Source organism: Neopsephotus bourkii, unplaced genomic scaffold (assembly GCF_033783945.1).
Source record: "Neopsephotus bourkii isolate Nb327-2 ecotype Australia unplaced genomic scaffold, CSIRO-AGI_Nbou_v1 NB_1511, whole genome shotgun sequence".
Classification (NCBI taxonomy): Eukaryota; Metazoa; Chordata; class Aves; order Psittaciformes; family Psittacidae; genus Neopsephotus; species Neopsephotus bourkii.
The window spans coordinates 1,586,255-1,612,678 of NW_026901987.1; the positions used below are offsets into that span (position 1 = coordinate 1,586,255).

General features: G+C 38.6%; 1 protein-coding gene across 2 annotated transcripts; it reads right to left on the bottom strand.

Moving 5' to 3' along the window:
• Nucleotides 1–26,424, bottom strand: UBE2J1 (ubiquitin conjugating enzyme E2 J1). Of its 2 annotated transcripts, XM_061369804.1 has the most exons (8): nt 26,227–26,422; nt 17,298–17,371; nt 15,523–15,654; nt 14,795–14,879; nt 13,238–13,343; nt 10,664–10,793; nt 6,633–6,764; nt 1–1,227 (listed from the first exon to the last, which is right to left on the bottom strand). In XM_061369804.1, the coding sequence occupies exons 1-8, from the start codon at nt 26,255–26,257 to the stop codon at nt 958–960; spliced, it is 960 nt and encodes a 319-aa protein (XP_061225788.1). In that variant the 5' UTR covers nt 26,258–26,422; the 3' UTR covers nt 1–957. The 2 variants fall into 2 exon arrangements, with proteins under 2 accessions (XP_061225788.1, XP_061225789.1); XM_061369805.1 differs by lacking the exon at nt 6,633–6,764 and having other exon boundaries at nt 26,227–26,424.

The following is a 26,424-nucleotide window of genomic DNA, read 5'->3' on the forward strand; positions in this document are numbered from 1 at the left end:
TGATACTTGAAACGTATCTGAAGAGTGGCTTGAAACTGTTTATTACTACCAGGGTTTTAATAAATATTTCTCTTAAACATGTTCATATATATGGGAGTTTAACAACATTCAAATATTCTTTAGTAAATAAAATCAGGTATGAAACATTCAGTTCAACACTTTACGTATATTTCTGGTATAATTAAAAGACAATAGCTCTGGGTAAATAATTATATTACATATTTATAACTATGGTGAGAATAGACATGTTTTATACAATCTTCAAATTTCATAAAACAAGATATACATTTGAGAATATTAGAAGAGGACATTCCAATCTTGTGGAAGATTATCCAATCTTTCTTCCAAAAAATAAAAACCAAAATAATACAACTCTCTTTCTGGCCCCTTCTTACCTCCCCTACAATCCTTTTCCCCTTTCACACACACAAAGCAGCATCACAACCAATTTGCATGTGTTCCCCCTCTAGAAATGTGTCATGGTAAATAAAAGTGGTTACAAAACTGTCTCCCATCTAAATTAAGAGTTCACTGGACACAAACACATAACTGTGTTTCATTTCATAACTACTTCTCCAATGTCAAATCTTAAAACTTAGACATGAATAATTGCATTTACGTTCCATAAAAAAAGGGAATCAACCACTTCTTTTAAGTTGCCTTTTTCTAGCTGATAAATTACTCAGATTGACTCCTCTTCCATATGCCTTAATGATACTATTCCACTGCACTGTTTCTCCAAGTATCTAGTGGGCACTCAATTAACACTTGTTGTAGTTAAAAGTACAACTTTGCTGTTCTTACAAGTAACGTATCGTAGGTACATTAACATTCGTAATGATTTAAGTGTAAATACAAAATTAATCTTTGTAAACAGTTCTCATATCATACCAAATACCCAATACAGAATGTTCCATGAAGCACTCAGGTCACTGCTATCAGGACAAACCAAATTAGTTACAACTCAAATATATACTCGTTAGCCAAACATATTCTACGAAATATGAGAGCTGCCAATGCAAGAGTCAGAAGGACAATCAGAACAGTTGATCCAGTGTGGTTCATGTTGACTCTTGGTTGCTGTACCCGATTAAAGTCAGTTGAAGATGGAGGCCGTCTCTGACTCTGCTGCTGGGCACGGCGCTGCCGAGGACTCATAGAAGTGTTAGTGGACACTGGAGGGGTATGCTCTTGACTGGCTGCTGCACTGCTGTTCTGGGTTTCAGACTAAAAAGGAAACATGGAGAGTTGTGAAGCAAGACACTGTATAAGATCAGCAAGGAACAAAATCATTAGGACTAAAACTCACTCTTCAGATAATTGTTAATACTTGCAAGCCTGATAATAGATGTCACTAACAACTACAAGCTCGTTACAGACATCATTTTGTACAAACACTGTCTTGAAAAGTCTATTTCAAGCTGCAAATTAGCAGTTTCAAGGACTTTATTCTTTTTAAGGAAGAAAGTCTGTCAAACAGTACTTGAATTCTAGATTGTTTCCAAATCACGAGATTTCAAATATCTCTGTCTACAATTTGCTTGACTCTCTGCAGTTCAATAAATCTTTAATAATCCTCCAGACAGTTTAGTCTCTGAGGATTTCTACTGTCACCTAATACTGAAAGGGAAACAACTTGAAAGAAGTCCGGAGAACTATAACTAAGCAATGCTGCACTGCTTACTGTGGACAGCTGGGTCCAAAACTCTCTCCTCATCACCACCAACACCGCTGGAAAAAGAAACAAAATAAAAATCCTGAATACAAAACACCTACGTGATTCCAGCATGAACTCCTGAGCACTGTACTTGTGCATGCACATACCTATTGCCCTCTACTGGTCAAACATTGGTCTGCCATTATATGTAGTGAACAAAATAAACATTAGCAACTGATGTTCAGCTCAGGAGAGTATAATTTAAAGAAAACAATTTTCCAGTTTGCAAGGTTGGAACTATGCGCTCCAATATTCCACTGTCTTAATCCTCCCTGCAATACTAAAAGGCTCATACTTCTGACATTTTAGTATTAAAAATAGTGACATAGCATAGTTGTTGGAAAGAAAACATTTTGCCAAAGTTTGTTTCCAAGTGTTTAAAAACAGTACCTCTGACACAAAGTTATTAACCTGAAGTCATCCTTTGACTTCTCAGAATAGTCCGCAGGTATTCCCTGCATCTGTTCTCCAGAGTTAGCTTTCTCCCCCCCCTCCCTTCTCCTAAAAGGTTATCATTACAGCAGGTAAAACTAGAATTCCAGACATTCCCTATTTACTTCCAAGCAAAAGCCAGACACAATATCCACAACCCTAAGCTCTGCACTGGCCAGCTACTATATCCACAAAAGATATCCTTTGGACATGGCCAGACAGGGAATGTCCTCAACTATGTACCAGACTTGTTGATCCACAAGACATGGTGCTATTGTGACTCTTTGACCACATATTCTGCATGTAGGAGAAGAAATCCGAATTTTCATCTAGTTAGTATTTGACTAGCCCAGGGAAGAGATGTTCCTTTCCTACCTCCTCATCATTAGTATTATCCAGTATTTATCATCAACATAGAAGCACTGATGTAATTATACATTTGACAACTTGCCTGTTTACACAGGTTTCTTGCCTAAGCAAACAGGCAGCTTGGTAGCTTCAAAGAAAAATGTTATTTTATCAGCAGAGACAGCCAAGAACAACGCCATGAGCAGCTTGCCATGATTTCCATTACAATGCAGGGGAAAGTCATCCTGCTTCGTAGACAACCCACTTGGAAGCTTCTCATGCCAAGGGAAATAGAAGAATCGGAGAAATAGAGCATTTGATAAATGAAGTTCCTAGATTCATCTACACTCCCATCTTTCAGAAGAGGAGAGAGAGGAAAATTCATTCAGGAAGCAAAACCAGCAAAATTCAGCAGGCAAAGTGTTGTTAAAGCAGCTTTAGAAAAACGAGTAAAAAAAAAAGGAGTCTAGAAATATTCCTGACCCTTTACACTTACTAACAAAAATAAGCACCTCTGGCTATCACACACCCGAGTTTCTTCCCAAAATTTTAAATCTAAAAATAAATCAGAAAGGTCCTGTTCTGAATGAAACACAGTGCCATACACTGACATGAACGGAACTGTGATTCAAGAGAAACCTCACTGACAATTGCAAGGTTTGAAATTATTTTTTGGAGGCAACTATATATATGCATCAGGACTGCAGAAGGCTGCCTCCCTCACGCAAAACTGAGCTAACCCACTGCCTTGGGATTCCCAGCATAATCAATGACAAAGTATCAGCAGACATGCAGAAGCAAGATAGATAAGGAAGGAACGATTATTAGCTGGTATAAATTTGGGACCAGACACTAATGTATCTTAATTATTCAGAATCACAGAACTGTTGAGGTTGGAAGGGACCACCACAGGTCATCTAGCCCAACCTCCCTGCTCAAGCAAGGTCACCTAAAGCACATTACTTGTGTCCAGATGGCTTCTGCAACCTCTCTGGGCAACCTATTCCAATGCTCAGTCACCCTCACAGTAAAGAAGTTCTTCCTCATGTTCAGGTGCAACTTTGTGTTTTAGTTTATGTGCTAATGCTATGTTCTTGTCCTAACACCTGGCACCACTGACAAGAGTCTGGCCTCATCCCCATAATATAAAGATTTTTTGCTTGAAGACTTAATTGCTAAGAATCACAAAATGTTAAGAATCCCCAAAAATGGCAGATGAGTTGCATTACATGTTAAAGAAAAATAAATAAATAAATCAATAAATCAATGCTCTTGTCTTCACTTTCGCAAGTTTTTAAATTCTCCTTAAGCAAAAATGTTGAGATTTGAGATTTTTAGACTAACAAAACCTCACATGAGAACTTCCATTTGATTCTAAGTCATTTTCTGCCAAACTATACTGGAAATGTTGGTGATGAAGGCTTAACAGTCTAAAAACGTTTAGTAAGAGCTACGCAGTAGCCACCTTTAGCATCTGATCTTTACAGTCACTGAATAGGCACTTAATGTATCACAGTATTTCTGAAGCTTCTGAAACTGTTAGGACAGGTAGAAAACTTTGCTTCAGGGAAATTGCAGTTTGATGAGTAAGGCTAGTTCAACAAAATGAACATACAATAGATTTAACAAGAAGTTTTATTCTATAACGAAACACAAGCAAGGAATTTATGTTCAGCCTACTGAAGAATGGTAGCATTCACTGCATCATTTATGTGTGCAGGCTGTTATTTTAAAAAAATTTATCAGAATGCTGGAAGAATTAAATAATCACTTTAGAATGGATGTTTTAAAAATATAAAACCTCTAGGAACTCAGAAGTATATAAATCCTCTGGGTTACTGAAGCCTCTCTCAGTTATGATCTCAGAGATACCAAAATAAGACAGAAGGACCAGTGAAATACTTATTTGCCCATGTAACTCTCAAATGAAGAACAGCTGAAGTTTGGCACAGCATGGCTTAACAGCTAACAAGAAAAATGTCTCGTTTTTAATCAATCAAAGTTGGGCCAAGTATTCCTGACTGTCATTTAAAATTGTTGCTGCAGTATTAGGAAACTTAAGATACGGCTTAATAGTGATAAAAGGAAATAACTTTTTCACAACATATCATTCAGAACACATGATTAAAAATAAGGGCTTCTATAAATCCTGTGTATCAGAACATAGCTTCACTTTCTTACAGAAAGGTCCCTCATCAGTTCAAGATCAGCTGACTTCAGTTACACTGTTTATTTCATCACTCCTCATTATTACACTTCAGCCAGCCAGTACATTAGTGCAGGACACTGCTACAGTATATTGCTTAATAACAAGTGTTTTGAGGTTTACTGTATTTCCAGGTTATCAGAAAAAAAGTCTAACCACAGTCTTTAACTCATAACTTTATAATTCTTACCAACTATCAGCTTTAATCATCAACTATAGGCACCAAGGTGGAACATCATTCCACACCAATACACCTACCAAATGTAGGTTGTGAGAGGGTGGTAGGATTCAATATTGGGTCTACCTCTGCCCTTTCTGTTCTCAAAGGAAATAAATTTCAAGTTCACAAGAGCAAATTTTCTGCAGTAGCTTTTAATTAAAACACACATTTGTAGAGCAAGCGGTAAACACTTTATCCAAGAAACAGAACAAATAGTTTTGATGTTGCCCTCATTCAAGGCTGAAAACTTAGTAAGGTAGAATTAGGTCTTACACAAGAACTAATCCAACAAACTGATTTTACACATGCAAGAAGCCAAGCTGAGTAGAAAGAATCTGAGGTTTGCACAGATACTCTTCTTTCATGCGTCTGGCCCCTACTTTGAGAAGAGTTCTTTTTACTTTCACATGAATAAGAACACAGATAGATAGCTCAAATTCTTTAAAGCAGTCTTTCCTGTTACACAATTCTTCATTCCACAGTGTGGCTTTAACTTTTCACTTCCTAATGGCTCCAGAAAATACCTAACACTCAAAATGTGGCAGCTCAGAAACACAGGTATTGCTTCAACTCAAATAAACAATTATGAGCGTAACAGTCTGACCCCTTAAAACATGAATCCACTTTTCATCATTTATAGTTTACCACATTTAAATATCTTTATATAAATTTACATGTTTAAATATCTCATTTCACTTGGGACTGTTTTGCTGAAAATGAAGTTAATCTTTAATTATTAAATCTGCATAAATGATTAAAAGACATGTCTTAGAAATTGAAAAAAAAAAGAAATTAAAAAATCAGCCTCTTTCCTGAAGCAGATGCCAGCAATGCCTCAGTATTTTGGTTAGTCCTACTATATTAGCCAGGATTTGTAATAAGAATAAAATAAAATGGTTTATTAAATCCTAAAAAATCTGGAAAAAATCGTTATTGTAAGAAAAAAGTACGCTATTAGCATGTTTATATTTCTACATAGCTAGAAAATATGCTGCCAACATGCAACAGATGGTCTGACGTTATTTGACGTGGTTTATGTTTTTTAACCGATCTGCAGCCCCATCCTCTCTAAAAAAGCCAGCTTAGCTGGGATTTGCCTGCAATTTAGCAGTGAATTTAGATTGCAGTTGCCACAGTCATAACAGCAGCTGCCTTGGCCCACTACCAGACCTCGGTCACTTCCAAAACCTTATGTAAGCCATACACCTAGCAGTATTAAACCAGAAGTGTTATACTTCAAACAGTAAGAATATTTTAGATTCACTTAAGAGGTTATAAAAAACCAGGAAGATATTCTTAATTAATATTTAAGTGCTACAAATTATCACTGAAACTTTTTTTTTGCCTCTGGCTAAGAATTCTACTCCAAAATCTTGTATTATGCAGATGGTAAATTGTAGTACTTCAGACACCATAATATTTTAATGAACTGTTAACACATACATTAAAGGAACTAGTGGGAACAAGAACTGCTAAAAGAGTATTATTTGTTTTAATTTAAGAGAAGGAAGTAAACAGATCATTATTTCTAAAAGTGATTCAGCATGCTATTTGCTAAAGTTTACACATATAAAAGTATGCAGAAATTCTAAAAGAAAGAAGTACAAAGTACATACTCTTAATGAAGCCTCCAATCAGTTTAATAGTACAGACTGCATGTTCAAACTACGGCTGAACTTGCAATGATAAAGCTCAAAGACAGACCATACCGTTGCATTTGTTGGATCCTGGAGTGCTCTAGCTGCACCACCCTGCTGTGGCTCATGTGCAGCGGCAGAGTGGTTCAACCCTGATGTGTTTGAGGGTCCAGCATCAGACTTCCTGGATGAATTGACTTCTGCCTACAAGGAGTACATATGTAGGCTTCAGAAACAAGATCAAAATTGCTTCAGAAAGGTTTGGCTCATTTTGGAATGTGTATTTTAATGTACACAGAATATAAGACTTACTGAAATGCAATAATCAAGTACGCCAACTGCATTTCAATTACACATCAACAGGCTTATGAAATTCTCTCCAGAAATAAACTTATGCTTGTGCATCTGTAGTCTCAAGTAACAATTCTGTTTTCATGTATCAGGCATAACATTGAAAAAATGCACAGAGTAAAAAAAGAAAACTCTTTAGATCTCTTTAGAACTCTTTGGACGAAGCCTTGGGTGAGATGGTTTAGTATGAGGTGCCCCTGACCATGGCAGGGGGGTTGGAACTTGATGATCTTAAGGTCCTTTCCAACCCTAACTATTCTATGATTCTAAGATCCAGGATATTACACCAGAAGTAACACCATTTTTTAAACCTTCTGTTTCTCATGTCCTTAAATGAATGCTGACGACTACTGTTACAAGTGAACGAATATATAGCCTGTTTCCCAGCAGGACTAACTAGTCCCTGGTAAGTGCTAACTTAATGTGGCTATACTGGTTCCAGTACTGCAGTTGCCTCACAGCCAGAGTGGGCATACATGCAGGGCACTACACTATGTCAGGCACGTATGCCTTAATTTCCAGTATTTAAATTTCAGCAAAAGCAGAGCAAAACAAACAAACAAACCAACACAAACCCAAGTCTTGTAACAGTGCTTCTGTACATATTTATAAAATGTCTAATGAGCATCAATTCCCAGAATTTACGTTTTATGCTTTTGGAAACTTAAGACAATCAGCAGTGACATGTAGAAGATCACGAATAAACCTCTTGTTAAAACAATATATATGCCTGCAATAATCTCTTGGGAATAGAAAAAGACATAGCATCATAGTCCTCCACTGAAACACTTTTAAATTTATACATAAAAAAATCATGACCAGATCAATTTTTATCAGCAAAGTCACTTTCCAAGTCATATATCTGGATCTCAATTTGTTATAAAGTTGACAATTCCTGATCTAACACTTGTCTTCAAATGCAGATATAAATAGTGGTAGTAGCAGTAAGAAATACAAACAATGTATTAGAAACCAACCAGTTATGGTGATAACAAGCTGATAAGATCACAAAATAAAAATATTCTTTCATGATTCTATTTTTTTGTGAAATTAATACACTCCAAGAAGAAGGGAATTTATCTCAGGAGAAGCCAAAAAATACGTCACTGAAACAACCTGGAGATTAAGTTTTAAAACCACAGTCTGATGACACTGCTATTCTTTTGCACTTGAATATTCTAACATTGGATAAGACAAGTTATGACTCGAATATGGACCAGCAATGAAACAACACAGGATTATGAATAATTTAAGCTGGAATGGATCTCTAGATGTCACCTGGTCCAGTTCCCTCCTCAAATAGAGTCAGGTTCAGCCATCTCCAAAGCTGGAGATTCCACATCTTCTGACAGGCATCTGAAAAGCCACAAGGTGAATTTTCCTTTCTCATATCCAGTGTATGTTCCCTCCCCAGAACCTGTGACCACTGCTTTTCATACTTCTGCTTTTTCTAAGAGTTCAATATTTATAAAGCACATACACTAAAAAATGTTCATTTGATTTGCTTCCATTTATGAAAGTACTAAGTCTAGTGTGCCAGGCTGAATTTGGACTAAAATTCAAGAAAATAGAGCACTTGGAAGTTCCTAAAACTGAAATATCTTTTTTTGTCACCCAGTCTCTATTTTCTCCAGCCTTTACTTGTGCTTCCAGAAAACTGAGACAACACTGTCATCAAGGGTAAAAAAAAAAAGAAAAATCAATATCTTTTAATGTAATCATGAAGGTAAGTGGAGAATTATTTTCATGGCAAGATATGCCTTGTGATGGCAACATGTAGGTAAACCATGTTGGTTTACAGTAATGCATATGCTATTAATCATCTACCTTCCTTTTTTTTGCTTTTAAGTAGAGTGGAGCTCTCAAAGTGCAGAAAACAATTTACAAGTCAATGTAAAGCTGATTTTAAAGAAGTAATTTTCTATTCAAACGGTCGGGAACAAAGGTGAAGGCTCACAGAAGCAGGAAAACTATAATGAGGAAGTGTGCTTCGTTATTTTTTCTTCCTGAATTTCATATTCCTTCCTCAATAACACAGATGGGTATTTTCTTAAAAGTTACCATTTTGCTTAAACATGAAATGACTTCTCACAATCCAGGATCATCTAGAAAAGGTTAGGAAATCTCTTTTTCACCAACAGCCACTGCTAGTATGTTCGCTAGTAGAAAGGTGCTCTCAATCAGCTATCTGATGTTAAATCTTACCCCATAAATTGGCATGGAATATATCCAAATGATTCCTACCTTTTGTACTCCCTGCTAGTAATTCATATGATTAGTTTACTACAAACACATGAATGGAACGCCTTAGCGTAACACCAAACAAACAGTAAAGTCAAGCAAAGCAGAGAAGCAGGAAGCTTAAAAGAACTCAATCCCTAAAAATTAATTTGAGAAAGGGAGGGAAGGCGCAACTAGAAGACAGAACCGTTTACCTTGTAAAAACCCACTATGGATTGTAAAAGACTGTAGAAACCCAAGCCTTTTGTTCATTTTTCCTTTGCTTAGTGCTCGTAATTAGGATGTAGAATTAAATACATGGATACATGGAACACACCAATATTCTTTAGAGATTAATGTCTCTGTCATTTTAAAACTGAAAAAGGTATGAAATGTAACAGTTCTTCCTAAAAAAAGAGATAGATATATATACTCTGATATTTCTAGAACTTCTATGATATTAACAGTTCTTAAATAAAAATGCAGGTTTTAACCCTTGTGAAAAAAAACAGGAGCAGGCAGTCCATTGCTTTTCCAAGTAGCTTAACTTCAAAACTGTTTCCTCATCCTTTCATAGATTTTTGAGACATTTTTCATGAGCATTATTATACACAGACCCAACCACATCAGCATGTCTAGATGTGAGACTGCACAGAAATATGCAGGTCCTGCTCAGTAGGAGGCAATCTTTACTCTCATGGCACACAAGAAAAAAAAGTAGTCTTTAGGACATTTTAAGGAGAACATTGGTGATAAAAGGGGACATATTAGCACCCCTGACCTTAGTATCTATCCATCACCAGTGCCACATTGTGATACTATATTCCACTGTAGTTTCTTGCCCTCATGCACAGCAGTCTTCCTTAGTGGCTGATTTAAGAGTTTAGTGGAAAACCCAGTGAAAAACAACCCTGTGCATGCAAGACATGCAATTTTCTAAGGCACGTATATGACTGAGCAAACCTTACTTTCAGTGAAACACAAGCTACAGAACACATTTTTGGGTAACAGCAACTTCCATACCAGAGTTCAACTTTCAGTATCTTCAGCTGCAGAGTAGTTCAAAAGAATTTGCAATCATTTTTCAGTAGGAATATGTTTTATTCCTTCCATAAGCCAAAAGAAGAAAAAAAAAAATCACAAAGGAAAAAAAAAATTAGGTTAGCTTTGCCCAAAGTTTCCTAATACTTTTATGATAACACTAGTTCTGGAGAATTTAATCAAGCTCTCAGTGACTGAAAACAAGGAAGTAAAAGTGACGTAGTTAAGCAGTTGTTACCACAGTGCTCACCACTGAAATTAAAACTAATCAATCAGTGCTTGAGATGCACAATTTATTAATTGGTACATTGCAAAAGATCCACTTCTATTTTTCCCTTTCAGACTGTCCTAAAAAACAGATTTCCACAGAGTAACTGATGAAGGTTTATGAAATGATGAATGTTTCTGAAATTTATAAAGCTTTTCCTCCTTTTTTTTTTTTTTTTTTAATTCTACAAAACAAAGATGAAAGTTTAAAATGGTGACTTCACCTTGAAGCTAATTTGTCTGGCAAGTTCTTTAGCCTCCTTGTCCGCCTGGCTTGACACTCTTCCAGATGTTAGTGGTAAGAGGGCTGTCTTCATAGATGTGCCACACATTTCACAACAGAAGTCTTGTGACCTGGCCACAAATGACATAACTCAGAATAGAGTGTTCTCATAATGTTCTTGGCTGCTTGTTTGAACAAACTATTTGTAAAATAACCCACGGAAAGACAAGTGGTGTCAAGAGTAATAGCTTAAAAGCACTTCCCTCCACCCCAAATCACATTACCTTGGAAAAATAGATTGAGACTGTATCTATACATATCCCCTCATGTCATTTAAAAAAATATTTCCAATTTACTCATATATTGTCATTACTTATACTTTATTAATAATTTGTTACCGTTTTTAAACTTTATATCTACAGCAAATTAAAAAAGTCAATTATCAAGATCTAACTATTATCAGAAATATTAAATTTGACCCAGGAGCTTGCACTTCAAAACCAGGAATTTCAGCTTCTGCAAGAGCATTCCGTGTCCTCTCTAGCACACATAATTTGTCTATAGGGCACATCACAGACACCTCTCCAAGCCAGTAAGAAACCACACAGCCTTGATAATACAGTATCAAAACCAACCCACTAAACTCTACAGCTAAGCAGGGTTTATTAGCTTCGACTCAGTGCAATGCTAACTTGGAAGCAGATTTTGATTTGCCCAGAGTGCAGGCAGAATAAACTCACATATGCCTGCAAAATAAGGTACTGGTTGCAACTTGGAATATAGTAACTTCAGTTATAAGACTGGGATATGGTCTCTCAAATACTTTCTCCTCCCCAGGCAGGAAAAGGAGAAAGATGAAATATCCCACAGGTCTAAGATTTAATTTAAGGATAATCACAGAATATTTGAGGTAGGGAGTGATCTCTGGAGAGCATTCAGTCCAATTTACTTGCCCAAAGTGGGGTCAAGCAAAACACATTGCTCAGGTCTGTTTCCAGTTATATTTTTGATACCCCCAAGGACAGAGACTCCACCACCTCTCTGGGCAACCTGTGCTTTGACCATCCGGGCTAGTGCTTTGACCATCTCCACAGGTAAAAAAAAAAAAAAAAAAAAGAAAATAATATAAATTGTTTCCTTGAGCTGATTGAATTTTGCAGTTTCAGTTTGTGACCACTGCCTCTTGTCCTGCCACTGGATGCCACTCAGAAGAGCCTGGCTCTGCCTTCTTTACATGTTCCTTTCAGGTATTTGTACAGATGGATGAGATCCCCTGAGCCCTCTTCTCCGAGCTGAACACTCCCAGCCCTCCTAGCCTTTTCTTGTACGAGACATGTTCCAGCTCCTCAATTATCTTCATGTACCTGCACTGGATTAGCTCCAGTAAATCCATACCTTCCTTGTACCCTGGCCTGGACACAGCCCCAGCCTGGATCCAGCACTCAAGATGTCTTACCAGTGCTGAATACAGAGAAAAGATCACATCCCTCTGCCTGCTGGCAATGCTCATCCTAATGCAGCCCAGGACACCATTCAGCAAGGGCACATTGCTGTCTCACAACCAGCTTGGTAACCACCAGGACCCCCAGATCCTCCCCTTCCAATCTCCTTTCCATCTTGCTGGTTGGTGTTCCTCCTCCCTAAGGGCAGAACTTTGCTCTTCTCTTTGTTGAGGCTGAGATTCCTCCAGCCTGTCGAAATTCCTCTGGATGGCAGCACAACCTTATGGTGCATCAACCACTCCTCCCAGATTTGTATCATCTGCAAACTTGCTGAGGGTGCACTCTATCCAATCATCCAGGTCATTAATGACATTGAATAGCACTGGCCCAGTACTGACCCCTAGAGTACACCAGCAGCGACTAGCTTGCAGCTGAATTTTGTGCTGCTTACTACAATCCTTTGAGCTAGGCAGTTCAGCCAGTTCTTAATCCACTTTACTGTCCTCACTGACCTAGGCTTTACTTCATGAGTTTCTTCTCTAAGAACATGATAAAGAAGGCAACACCAAAAGTCCTTGTACACTAAGTTAATGATTTCATCACAGTCATAAATCTAATTTTAAGTTAATTTCTTAAAAATCATTCAGAAGCAGCTGCTCCAGATATTTTTATCGTTGTAGTATTATTATTGCCTTAAGGGACATGATGCATAATTTTCTTGGTTTGTTTCTCCCCTACCTACATTTAGCATCAATTTCAACATGCTCATTTTCCCCCCATGCTGCAATTACCACTGTATCGCAGTGTTAATTACATCTCTATGCCTGAATTTCAGATGAAGCTCTAACTTTGGCTACACAATGCTGAAAGGAACACAGCCCTCTGAAAGTATTTTGTTTGACAGTAAGTTCAGAGTCTGCACAATGCTCAGAAAGAAAAATCCCAAACTTATATATATACATACACATATATATACACATATAAAATATACAAACACACAAGGCAGAAAACTTTTTTTTATATTTGGAATAAATGCAAGAGAACAGACTGAAGTGACTTTACTGTCTACTCAATGCTTAACCCTAAAAGAAAGTACATATATATGTACCTACATTAACGAACTCAGTACTTACTTCTTTGCAAGAGCTCTTCTTTCTTCTGGAGTATAATCCAGAGATCCTATTGCTCCTTCACCTTTGGTTGGCATAAATCCAATAATGGCTAGTAAAGCTGTTCTTACTACAATGGGAAAACAGAGATACAAACAAGATTGGAGAAACAACTATTATGTCATCTCACATTACACTCAATGTAGAAAAGTTGCAATTCTGCCTGCAAAACTTCATTTTGTCCAAGGGTGTAATCTAAATTTCATACAAGCACCACTAGGGGTTTTTGGTACATAGCAAGGCTTTGGTCATTTTTCAGACTTCTTATTATAAATGAAATGCCTTATTCTTTCATCAACTAACACAGAAAAGAAAAATTGTCACAGAAATCTTGCATCAATATAAAGATTAGAATTCCAGACTTTAAAAATGAGCTCTGAAGAAAAAATGGTAAGACAGAATTAACACAGAAATTGTGGGGGAGGAGGGAAGAATGAAGATGGGGACTGATTTTTTTGTTTGTGTGTGTGTGTTCACACACATGCATTTTCTTCTATTAGACATGAATTCTGCAACTTAGGACTCACAAGCTCAGTGGTTTTTTCCTATGCAATGTACCGCAGAATTTGTTCCTTTTATGTCATCATGGCAGGAAGGAGCTTACTCAGACACTAGTAACAGCTCATCCAAACTGAACTGTCATCCAAAACATCTCTGACAACATCTGTCCTTTAATTTTGTTTTACATAGTTATGATATTTAAGAATTCAAGACACCTTGCAACCAGATTTAGTAAGTGACACATGAAGATTAAGTACCACAAAATAGAGATAGGAGGTTTACACCCCTTATTTAGAAGACAGTATTTTGTACTCTTTAAAAAGACCATAAGAGACTTCACGAAAGTTGAAGAGCAGTCTGATAGAAAATTTCCAAGACTCTATCAACATATTTTAAACATGCAACTGATATCCAAGGAAGTAATTGATGTACTGTACTTGGCAAAACTAAAATTATAAACACAAAAATACTGCCTTGGATGAACTGTACCAACTCTCCGTTTCTATAACAATGAAACATTAAAAAAAAAAAAAAAAAGCCAAATGTAGAAACATTCAGTTACTCTGAACTCAGACCAGGTGTCTGTCTTCCTGAGTGTCCAGAAGTACAACATCAGAATTAAAAGCTGACCACACTCCCCTCTATTCAGCTGGTTTTAGTAATTATTCAAAAAGAGGGTAATTAGGATGTAAAGGATTTTCATAAGAACAACTGAAAAAACCCATAACAAAACAAAACCAAATAATATTTTAAGTAGTCTGAGCATTCTTAATGCTTGGGCATCCAAATAAAAGCTTACCATTTCCCCTTAGTTTCTTAGCCCTTTCACCCCTTAATTATTTAATACCATTCCCAAATCCTCCCTATCCTTCATGACTTTACATTTCCTGAATACTCCCATATTTTCACTCTCTCAAAATTCTTGTCCCTTTCCACTATAAATACCCTTTGTGAGATTTTTTCAGTTTAAAAATCTAGTTGTTTGTTGGGGTTAACATTTTCCAAATAAATGTTACTTACTACTCCATGATGGTTGCCACGTTTCAGGATGATGCCCTGAAATGCTTAAACAAATTTTCTTCCCCACTTCAAACCTGCCATTGGCCTTCAAAGGAAGAAGAAGAATACAATAAAACACGCTGGAAGTTAGCTCTTGGGTTTTGGTACATGCTGTAAAAATCCTGATCAAACAAATCTATATGCAAACAACACTTGAAAATGACATTACTGTCAACCTCACAAAACTGTCATTCAGCCTTCTGAACAAATCCTGCCATCTGCCTCTATGCATGAAGAAACCCTGATACCTCACATGTCCCAACGTAACATGGTGGCTTGCCTGTTGCTCTTGTAACCCACAAACAACATGCGGACAGCCTGAAAAGCTACAGTTCTATGAAACCAGGCACAACTGCAGGCCTTTGTCCCAAACTATAGCTCTGCCTTCCTACATGTGACAAACGTTCTCCAACAGAGACCAAGCAGGCCCATAGAGAGCATAGAAGATTAGACAATCACATCAGCAATGTCACTACTCCTGAAGAAAGCTTACATTTATTAGCCTCAAAGTTACATGCAATTACAGAATACCAAAGTCACTTTGAAAGACTTCTGGTCTTAAATTGGCAGCATTAACTGTACTATGCCACCTTTCTTACAAAAACTACCTTAAATTCCAAGAATCTCCCACTCAGACACCTACAGTTAAACTGATGATGTAAAAAGAAGAAACTAGTAAACATGCTTACCGTCAGCAAAATAATGCTGGGTGGTTTCATGGGATATTCAGGTGGTAGTACTATTCGCCCGTGATAAATCCCTCCATCAAAATCTGAATCTGGAGGGCCTCTAACAGTAAAGTGCCATTCAAAAAGATTATCCTAAAACACCCCCAACAAAGGGAGAAGACCAAAAAACAGAGAGTGTTAACAAAGTAGACAACTAAACACCATTTTTTTGAATAAGGACATGTTAAAGAAACAGTCCACAGTGTAAGTTTTAAGAAACCAAAATCAAATGAAGAGTAAGACAACCAGCACCGTACTAAGATTCTGGTTAAGAGGATAAAATATTGTCGATTTCTGGTAATTTTCTTACACAATGGCTTTGTTGAACCCCCCCAATTCATTATTCAAGCTCTTCATTCTAGTTGCGTTAATTATGACAAGAGTTTTATTACCCAACAGATGGAAAACAGAGTCAACTAAGGGAAAACTAGGTCTTTGCCCCAGTGAGTAATAATTTCTGGTCAACTGATGGAGACCCACTCAAGAAAGAACATTAGCAAGTCTCTCCAAAGCTCCTTCCATGGCCAACTCGGCACTGGGACTTGACTAACACTCCAGAGAATTCCCATCCTCTTGCTTGTCCATAAACAATTTTGAAACAGCTATTGTGCCTTACTGCACAACAGGTACACTTTGAAATTTTGAATATCATTTTCATCGAACATGTAACTAACTTCTCTTCGAGCACTTTTTCTTTGGAGTTCTGTGTTTTGCTTTGTGTATCAGATCTCATGCTGCCCACACTGAATACTTAACAAGCAGAACAACTCCTACTGTTAGGACAGGAGTGCAAATGAGGCTTGTTGTCAGTAAACAAGAGCTCTCAACTAACACTGAACACTGTTATCACAGGGCTGTGGCTGCCAAGCTAGTTACAACTTTTTCAGGGATAGGAGTCCTCAACATTTCCAGCATTTCCTTTCATTTGCGCCTGTTCTCTTCCCAGCAAGTCACTGCTCTAACTCAGAAATAAGACCTTCATGTAAGTTACAAGCAGTAGCATGAATTAAACCTCACACTTCTCCACAGGAAGGTGCAGTCAAAAACTAGTCAATAATAAAGTACATCCTGTAGCACCTATTTTCTGTATGTATACTAAGTGTGCTATGCATTTCTACGAACAGTTAAATCAAACCCTGAACTGAATACCACAGAACAGTGTTTTTTTTTATTATTCCAGGGAAATTAGAAGGGGTTTCTGCTTAGCTTTTAGCCACCAGAACTTCGCTATCCTCTCAGCCCAGAAACTTAACTGGGTGTTCAGAAGACTCCAAGAAACTACTGTTTAAGTGGAATATAAGCAGTCTCTCTTATAATGCATCCAGAGATGCTTTTTCACAGGTGTTTTCGTATGCAAAATCCTCATAGATCACCTAGGCCCAAGTGTTTTGTTAAGTAAATCAGCAACTGAGCCAGATGTCAGGTCTGGGTATAAAAAGCTTAATTTAAACATAATGCATTTATGCAGTCTCAGGAAGGAGAAAGTGGAACAAACATAACTGTGCAATAAAATTACTCAGATGCAGTGTAAAACTGATATTACGTACTTTCAGCAACAACCTGGAACTACAATGCCATTAAAGTGGAATTCTGCTGCTAGTTTTCATCATGGGTAAAAAATAGATGACCCATGGTTAAAAGGTCTGCTAGTACTTAAATATGTACATTTTAAATACGTATGCATACAGAGAACTTAGCCTAATTACAAGCTCTTGCAAACACATAGAGAAGCAAACCTCCAAAGGCTGTGCATGATAATGATCTGTAGGATCCTTCAGCTCTGCAGCCTCCTTCATCAAACGCTTGACAGCTGAAAAAGAGAAAGTTTAAGACATGAAAATAAAGAAAAATTTACATGTTTTGCATACAAAAATACATAAACAGTTCTTGAAGAGCTCCTTTCAGCTAACTAATCTTTTCTAGCACATACCAGCTTCTGCACTGGAGTTATGATCCAAGACACAATACAAACTACTCACACTGAATAAATCCTAAGTGAGTTACATAAGCACAAAGTTATGAAAAATATGTTGCATGGCCACAGAGTTTCTCAACAATGAACACTGGAGCTAAAGTAGCTTTTCATTTACTGACACTCGGAGAAAGGGTTCGTACCCAGCCTACCAGCATGAAAGTGCACAAGGGATCTTTTGCAGCACACATCGGATTTGTCTAGAAAAAAACAGCCTTTTGATTGCATAGCTCCAAGGCTGTACCCTGGATGTGAGCGCCAGTGGCTGGCAGGCAGAAACAGAATCAAGGGTTTGCACTGAGAAGTAACAGCAGCCAGGTGGGGACAACCAGCAAGTGGGATCCTGTCAAGTAGAATTTTAAATGGAAGAAGTTTAAAGTATACATTTTTGTCACATATTTTTGTATTTAATTGACAGTGATATTGTATGTATTTTTTTCCACAGCATTAAGTTTATTATCAAGAAGCCAGACTATAGATATCGTAAGCCAGCATAAAATGCTGAAAGAATATGAAAATTATTCCACTCTCAGAGTATGAAATACAGCAAAATATATGATGTAGCTTTAGTGTAATAGAAATAACTTGCTTGTAAGAAGTTTTCAGTATTAAGCAACCTAGGGTATCTTAAAAAGCACAAGTCTATGAAGAAAGGCTGAGAGGTAGAGTTGTTCAGCCTAAATAGAAGGCTCTGGAGAGCCTTTACTGAGTCTTTCAGTACTTAAGAGGGACTTCTTAAGTAAGACTTTTTACCACAGCCTGTACAGACAGGTCATGGGGAAATGGCTTTAAACAGGAAGAGGGCCGGTTTAGACTGGACATTAGGAAGAAATTTGTCACTATGAGGGTGGTGAGGCACTGGCACAGGTTGCCCAGAGAAGCTGTGGCTGTCCCACCTCTGGCAGTGTTCAAAGCCAAGATCGACAGGGCTTTGAGCAACCTGGTCTAGTGTGAGGTGTCCCTGGTCACGGCAGAAGTGTTGGAACTGGAAGAGCTTTAAGGTCCCTTCCAACCCAAACCATTCTATGATTCTGTTTCCATGCCCCAGAATGTTAACTGACAGGACGCAAAGAACAGTCTGAACCAATAAAAGTTCATTCTGAGAATGTGTGATCCAGTGAAGAGATCGTTAAACTGCTCCTTCTTTAAGTATAGCTGCAGCATTCATTAACACAGCTCCTTCTCTGGCTAGTCAAAGCTGCAACAGATTAAAAAAAAAAGCCAAACCCACCATAATTCACAAAGTCTGCCTTGCAACAAGTACATAACATTCTTTTCTAAACTTCATTAGAAAGAACCTTGATGCAAAATATGGTATTTCAACCCACTTAAAATCACATTGAGTCATCTGACCAAACATTTAGCAATGGCAATTCTGAGAAATAAGACTGGTTTCGGTCTATTCAAAATGAAGAATTACGAATTGTCAATAATCAGAAAGTATCACTAATTCAGAAAAACCAGATTTCAAATCAAGACATTCTATTTTTTAAAGCCAGGCTTTAGAGACAAAATAATCGAGGTACTTTTTTACGTGGCATAAGAGTCAGCATGAAAAATAACCATGCTTTCACAGGTACACTCACAGGCAACAATTTATCATAATGATCACTGAAATTATATGCTGATGAAATTAAGCTTCTGGGCTGACTCCTGAGAGTAATGTTTCTGCCCTGGGAGGAGGTGAAGGATCTTTCCGCTGCTCTGGGGAACAAAAGGAAGAACGGGTGCTATGGGTCAGAGGCTCTGCCTGACAATCTGGCTCTTACATTACACAAAACTGACCGAATTCTTCTGAAAAGCAAAATGCTATGTTAAAATTCTGAGAATCAGTTTGAAAGCCACCAGCTTCCCTAAGGATTAAGCGGTGGTGGCATAAAAATTAATGAGCAAAATTTGTGTAATATCTGTATGGGTGATTTTTTGGATTTATTTCTTTCAAAAATTGTTCCCTGGTCAAATCCTACTTCTTATTAAAGTTTACTTTAAGCTCTCCTGAAATTTCTGTTTAACACAATTGCTTCTCTTGGATAACACGGGTAGAGGTGAGGTGGGTGACACTAATCAAACCCATGTTAGGAGGTATCAGTTCAGCAAGGCTCAGCCCCTAGTACATCACACGAAGATGACTGAAGTGAAACAAATTCATATTTCAGTGATATGGGTTGTATGTGACAACATTTTCCTCAAATGGATACCAACCATTCCACTCTACCAATTTGTAGTTCTTCTGTTTGAAAAAAGACATAATAAACAAAGGAGCCCAAACCAGCTGGCATAAAGCTGGAGATCTCTTAACCTTTCAAGCTGGCTTATCTGATCTGTGAAAAAAAAAAAAAGAATAAAACAACCTGACAACTTGTACTGCTTCAGCGAATGCTTTCTATTTTTTTATTTTTTTAATGGCTTCTATTTTTTTTTCTTCATTTTAAGTAAGATTTAGAGGTCTACTCAGGAGAAATATAGAAAAAGAGTAATTTTGTCCCCATGGCTGACCAAAACAGTATAGGTAAGGATACAATTTACTTATCAAATCCAGGTTTTCCAACGAATTAGTGAACCTCTTGCAAAGCTTCTCTGGGATAAAGGGGTTTATAACTACTCTGCCCACTTAAGCTATTAGTAAAATACAAGTCAAATTCATTATGTGCTTGTCTATTAATAATGCTACTATGTACAACTTGGAAAAATATTAGATAATAATGTTAGAAAAATTAAAAGTTTGAAACCACAGAATCAATTTGAATTGAGTATCAAGGCCCTTCAATTAGATGACACATGCATCATGGATGACACTTTGGGAAAGTCTTTTTTAAATCCATCTGGCCTTGAGATTTCCCCCTCTGCTCAGTACCCGACCAATTGAGCCAAGAGTCTCTGATCCATGGTGGGTGTAACCCACTGAGCTCACAGTGTCACCTGCTGAACCACCACCACAACCAGCCCTTGCAGCAGCCCAAAGCACCTGGGAACTAATTCAAAGTGCCTGTATTTGCATTCAAAATAAAATCCCTAAATTTCACATAACAGTAAATCACAGGCAGTCAGCAGTTCAACTTCGCAAAGACTGGATCTGCAATTTAAGTCAGGATTCACTTACATGTAAAGTACATATGATTTCTTGTAAGACAACACTGATGAGGAGTTTGACATTTTAAGTAAAAAAAAAAAAAAAAAAATCCCTTTAAGTGATGTGGTGACTAAAGCATGCAAGAAAATACTTAAAGCAAAGAACCATAGGAGAGGCTTCAGCCAAAAGTACCCTGAAATATAAATTAGAATTCTTTAGCAGAACAGAGTATTGAATGGTACCTACTCTAGAAATAAAACCACATTACCAAACTTTCAAGTGAGGTCCACATTACTAATGATCTTCTCTGCCTCTGCATTCTTCACGATTATTCATTTTGCCCTGCCTTTCTTAACCTAAGTTCACATCTGTCTTTAGATAGATTTTTGAGTTCCCGTATATATTTTTGTATGCCATTTCACAAAAATACAGAATCATAGAACAGTTACAGTTGGAAAGGACCTTAAGATTATCCAGTTCCAACACCCTGTACTTTCATAAGATTTTGCACAGCAGTTTACAGTCACTTAGTCTTTAATCATGACCACATTTAAAGTTTCATTATGCAATGATACCTGATCCTTCAGAACAGCATGTCCTAGTCACATCCATCCAAAACAAAATCCCTCAAGAGAAATTAAACTGCCAGTTGGGCAAGCCCTTAAAACACTGATGAGGAAAACATGCTTCATATTCTGTTTCTTTAAAGCTCTTTTACAAAGCATTCCTTACTGCTCAGTCTATGATGGGACAATGCTCTGACAACTCAGTAACAGAGGTATGTAGAAACAGGCAACCTTTTAACAGACCATGCAGAGATTTCCAGATTTTTCAGTCTTTTGGAACAAGGAAGCCAGCAGTGGAAAAAACCCGTAATACTATTGATCCTTCCCATACCACTAGTGACCACCTTATCAAACCTACATCCTCCAGCACTAGAGGAATGGGCAAAATAAAGAGTTAAAACTTCAGTTCTGGGTGATCCGCATCACCATTTTAAAGTCACCTCTATCAAAATCTACCATAGTTTCATTATTCCAAATACCATAATCTGTAGAACACCATTTCTCCATACTAGGTAATTACTTTTCTAACTAAATGCAAGTGGAAACAATGAAGTTCCTCATCACTCGCTGCTTCTGTGGTGTTTTCCACTAGTCAAGTTCCCATTTTATGCTGATCACATGTAACAAGACAAAACGCTTGCTTCTACAAAACTGAAGTGTATGATGACAGAACTGCACAACTGCCTGGGCCAACCATGGGTTCCAAAATTGCTTTTATTTTAAAATTTGGTTTGATAGTTCCTTTGACATGGCCAATGGCCTTTCCAAAGACCCAGAAGCCTCCTGAAGAGCTGCTTTACATCTTATCAGCCTCATGCTATCCTTTGGCAAGACCCACAAGCCTCCTGTACTTACATAAAGTGTTCACGACTGTGAACAACAAAACAAATCTTTGTTAGTCCATTCTCTTTCAGAAATGACAGGCCTTTAGTCCTCACTTCCCTCAGAGTCGCAGTAAGTACAGTACTCTTCTGTAATCACAATTCAAAACAACTGTTCAGTCAACACAAAGGGAGATAAAACAAACGTAAGGTGCTTGTTGAATGCACCAACATGTAACAATGTCTTCATCCTTAATCAATTTTTAACATCCACTCAACTTTTTATTTTTACAAAATCTATCTTTATTTCATACCTGGAAAGTACTAAGCAGCACAGTACTTACTGGCTATTTCCTACTAACCATTTTTTAACAACAAGGAACCGATGAATGCTTGTTGACAAGGAACACTTCTTACTTGGATGGAGCGGAGAAGGAAGTACAGTTCGTAAGAAAGGCAGTAAATGTGCTGAAGACGACAGGTAAGAGGGTCACAGTCTCAGCACATCATCAGTCAGAAACCAAAAGCCCTGTTCCTGGGCAGCAAATGGAGGGCACGCACACCATGCCTCTCTCCACATGCTCTCCCCATACCTCCAGTGCCCTCAGGAGTCTAATTCTAGGCGAGGAGGTCAGCTGAAAACAAAATAAAAACCCTGTCAAAACGAAAATAAAACAGCACGGTTGTTCATAGTCTCTACATGAGTCACTCTAGGTGGCTGTTCACAGTTTTTCAGTAACCGAAATGCCCTACCTGAAAGGGAGAGATTGTTACTACAAAACACTGACTACGAGATATGGTGGCTGATCTTGCAGGCAGGCTAAGGGTCACAACTCTTAGGAAAAAAGTAAAGAGATTATTCCAAATATCTCTCTCATAAAATTTCAGAAAATAGGGATGTTCCTGAAGCATGAAGAGGATGAAGTCTGTGCTTCAGTGAGTCAAGCTTTAATATTGACGGGAGAGGTTTATCGTCCATACGGTAGCAGGCTGATATACATTGACTAATCCATTTTGAAATCCTAAGACAGAAAATAGCTTGCCCTTTTACAAGTGCCAAAAATACAAATAAAAATATGAAGCAACAGCTTAAAAGGCTTTGCCTTATTGAAGCAATACAAAGAAGCATGAAGCGTAGAGTTTGAAAATTTCTTCCCTTCCAAAATTAATGGTCTTTTGGATAAGAAATAAAGACATATTGACAGATGGTGTGAGGAGACAGCTTGAGGCAAATGCCACTATACCTTTTTGCTCTCACAGAGGGTAACTGATAGAGCCAAAGAGCAGCTTAGCACACCACCCTCACCAAGCCCAGACCTGCAGTGGTGAGGACGTGTACCTACAGTAAACTGAGACCTGCTAAGGACACCAGCTGTGTTGCTTCTCATCAACAGAGACACAGTGTGCACAGGAACACTTGTTTCGCATTGTGGAGAGTTTCCATCTTTCAGATATGTTTGTTTGAACTAACATTAGCTGAATAAAATGGAACAAGGAAGATGATGAATAAATTGACCAGGAGCTATTAGAGCAGAATAAAGCTGTGTAGCAACACTGTTCTTTATGTGGTCTATTTGAAAGCACACAGAAAGAAAGGCACTAGAGAGCTTAACTGATCCTCATCAATCTGGCATAACACACCTACTCACATAAGAGGGATCCATGCAGCCATGTGTAACCACAGAAAAACTTCAGCTCCTGTCATTGCTCTACAACAGAATCTGGCTTGAAAGGAAGATCAATAAAACCACAGGTTTCTTTTAACAAGATTTTCCAATTTAAGATGTGTTTTCCTCTATGGTAAAGACTAGTATAATCATTAAAATACCTTATACTAAAACTGAAATAGTATTTGCTCTTTCTGCTGAGCAGGCAAAAAGTCACCATCTGCGAACAGTTTGCTCAAGTCCAAAAGCAGATCTGAACAGGAGAAGCTTCTTGTGCAGGTACGAAACAATTACTTTTTTTACTCTGTCTCAAGATAGCACATTCCAAATCCCTAAAGCTAACCAGGATCTAAAGGTTAGCAGCTTGATTCTTCCTCTAGTCAAGTCAGAGCAACAAGACCAGGCACAAGGGACAGCTACCAGTTCTAAAGCCTTTAGGCAGCTCAGTCACCAAAATAATCCCTTCCATTTGCAGACAACACAATCATCTGAAATAGGAAACATGATATGGGTTTGGCTTTATGCATTTCAGTGCATTTACATCAATTAAGACCACCTTAATATCAGAATGATCTACATTTCCAATGCATGCCTTCAGTTGAGTGGCAAGTGTAAGATAGATACCATCATTAAACTGCACATGTAACATGTAGGATAAGAATTTGTAGAACAGACACAAAAATATTAAGTAATTGCATATGCTTATCTACCTGGGTAGCAAGAAAAGTGCTTTACTAAAAGCAATGGCTATACATAATTACAGCCAATTTATTTCAGTGGACAACTGCTGAAAAAACTGTTTACTTTAAATCTTTTTTGATATTTATTCAACACCTCCCTGCCCATCTTTCTTTTATGGAAAATTTCATGCATATTGAGAATTGAAATGAGTGCTTTAAATCACATTATAGAGACTTTAAAAGTGATTTAAATAATTTATAGATTTTCAGCATCTATATGGAAAGAAATAATTCAATACATTAATATGTTATAGAGCATGTTTAATTTGGGGAAACAATATTGACCCACTGCATGAATCATTCGCCTCTGCCAAATAAGGTTCACTTTGCTATAGAACAGCAGAGGTGCTGACAACCAATTCCAGTAAAGGTAATTTTCTCTTTAAAACAAGGGGAACTAGGAAGAACAGAGGGGCAGAACATTTCTAAATTAAACCACAACTATTTACCCTCTCCAATCAGAAAGCATGTCATACAGCACACCACCACTATCCACCACCCACACTTTCCAATAACATGGCAAACCACACTTAGAGAACATGCTCCTGGCCTTGTGAATTCACACGTGCAACACACCCAGCAGCCCTCCCTAAAACAAAAGCAACCCAACAAAACAAAAAAAGCTTCCTTTCTAATACATTAAGCTATAACAAGTACATCATTTGCTTTGTGATCCTTCTTATCGTTCAGTTATGCAACATGGGTGTGAGGGCAAAGGACATAATTTAGCAATAGATACATCATCCAGGAGGCACATTTTGTAAATAAGCCTGTAATTTACATTTATAAGGTACAAGTCATCTTAACACTCAGTTTCTCCCCACCACCCATACAAGCAATAGCACTAGTAATAGAATAAAGCCACTACTCAAAATAGTAATATGAAGGAGTTAATACCTAATTCCCAAAACTGGACTGGGGGAAAGCAGGGGCAGGTCAAGAGCCACCATGCAAACCCGACTAGCCCTTACTAAGGAAGAGGGTTTTCCTTCAGCAGTGACAGCATGCAGCTCGAAGAGGTGAAGCCCTGAACAGCTGGTGAGGGGAAATGGCTCCAACACAGCTGTATGGGACAAACCCAACCCATCCTCAGTTTCTCTTCCCAGGAAGCAAACCCTTCCCTTCCAGCACTGTTTCTCAAGACGTATGCCACATTCTGAAGCATTCTTCTCACTTCAAGGATTCAACAGAAAGTCTAGGAGTTATTTTAACACTTAATCCCATATACACACATACATGTAAATACAGTGTGTACAGTAACACTGACGTAAAGCAAATTTACGCAGCACAGACTAAGCTGTCATTGGCAATCTGTCCCCTCACAAGCACCTACTTAGAAATGAGGCAATACCCAGGAGAACAGAGTACAAGTTCAAAGGTTCTGCTTCCACGAACCAGCAGGAAAGAGTGACCACACGTACACACACACACACACACACACACACACACACGTACACACACAGAGCGGGTAGCCTGAGCATTCTAAACCGAATTACAGCGCAGAGGGACTTTCCACTGCCATCACACTGCGAAGCAGAAGCGACCCAGCCGCCTGAGCGCCTCCACCTCCCCACGGCCATCCCCGGGGCCCAGGGCCCCATCCTTCCTCCGCACCGCCGCCTCGGCCCGGGTTGAGGCACCTGTCCCCCCGCGCCCCGGGAGGCGACTGCCAGCTCCGGGAGACGACTGCCGGCCCCCGCGAGCAGCAGCGGCCCCGGGGCGGGCACACCGCCCGCCGCGAATGGCGGAGGCCTCGACAGCCTGCAGCCGCGCAGCCCCGCCCGGCCGCGGCCTCCTTAGCACCCGCCGGGGCCTGCCGCGTCTCCTACCCGGACTCTTGAGGTTGTACCGGGCCTCCATGGCAGCAGGCACCGCCGCTCGCTCGCTTCCTCCTCAGCGTCTCCACCAGCGGGGGCCGGGGATGGAGGAGGAGAGAGACCGGGCCCTGCCCAGCCCGCCTCGCCTCGGGAAACTCCCCTGACGTGGCAGCGGCGCCGGCGGCCCCGCCGTGACCGCGGAGGGAGGCA

Coding starts and splice junctions, on each gene's coding strand:
- UBE2J1 (XM_061369804.1), bottom strand. CDS start 26,257: ATGGAGGCCCGGTACAACCTCAAGAGTCCGG. Junction 15,655..17,297: donor ATCATGCACAGCCTTTGGAG/GTTTGCTTCTCT, acceptor GGGGTGTTTTAG/GATAATCTTTTTGAATGGCA. Junction 6,765..10,663: donor CCAGACAAATTAGCTTCAAG/GTGAAGTCACCA, acceptor TACTCCTTGTAG/GCAGAAGTCAATTCATCCAG.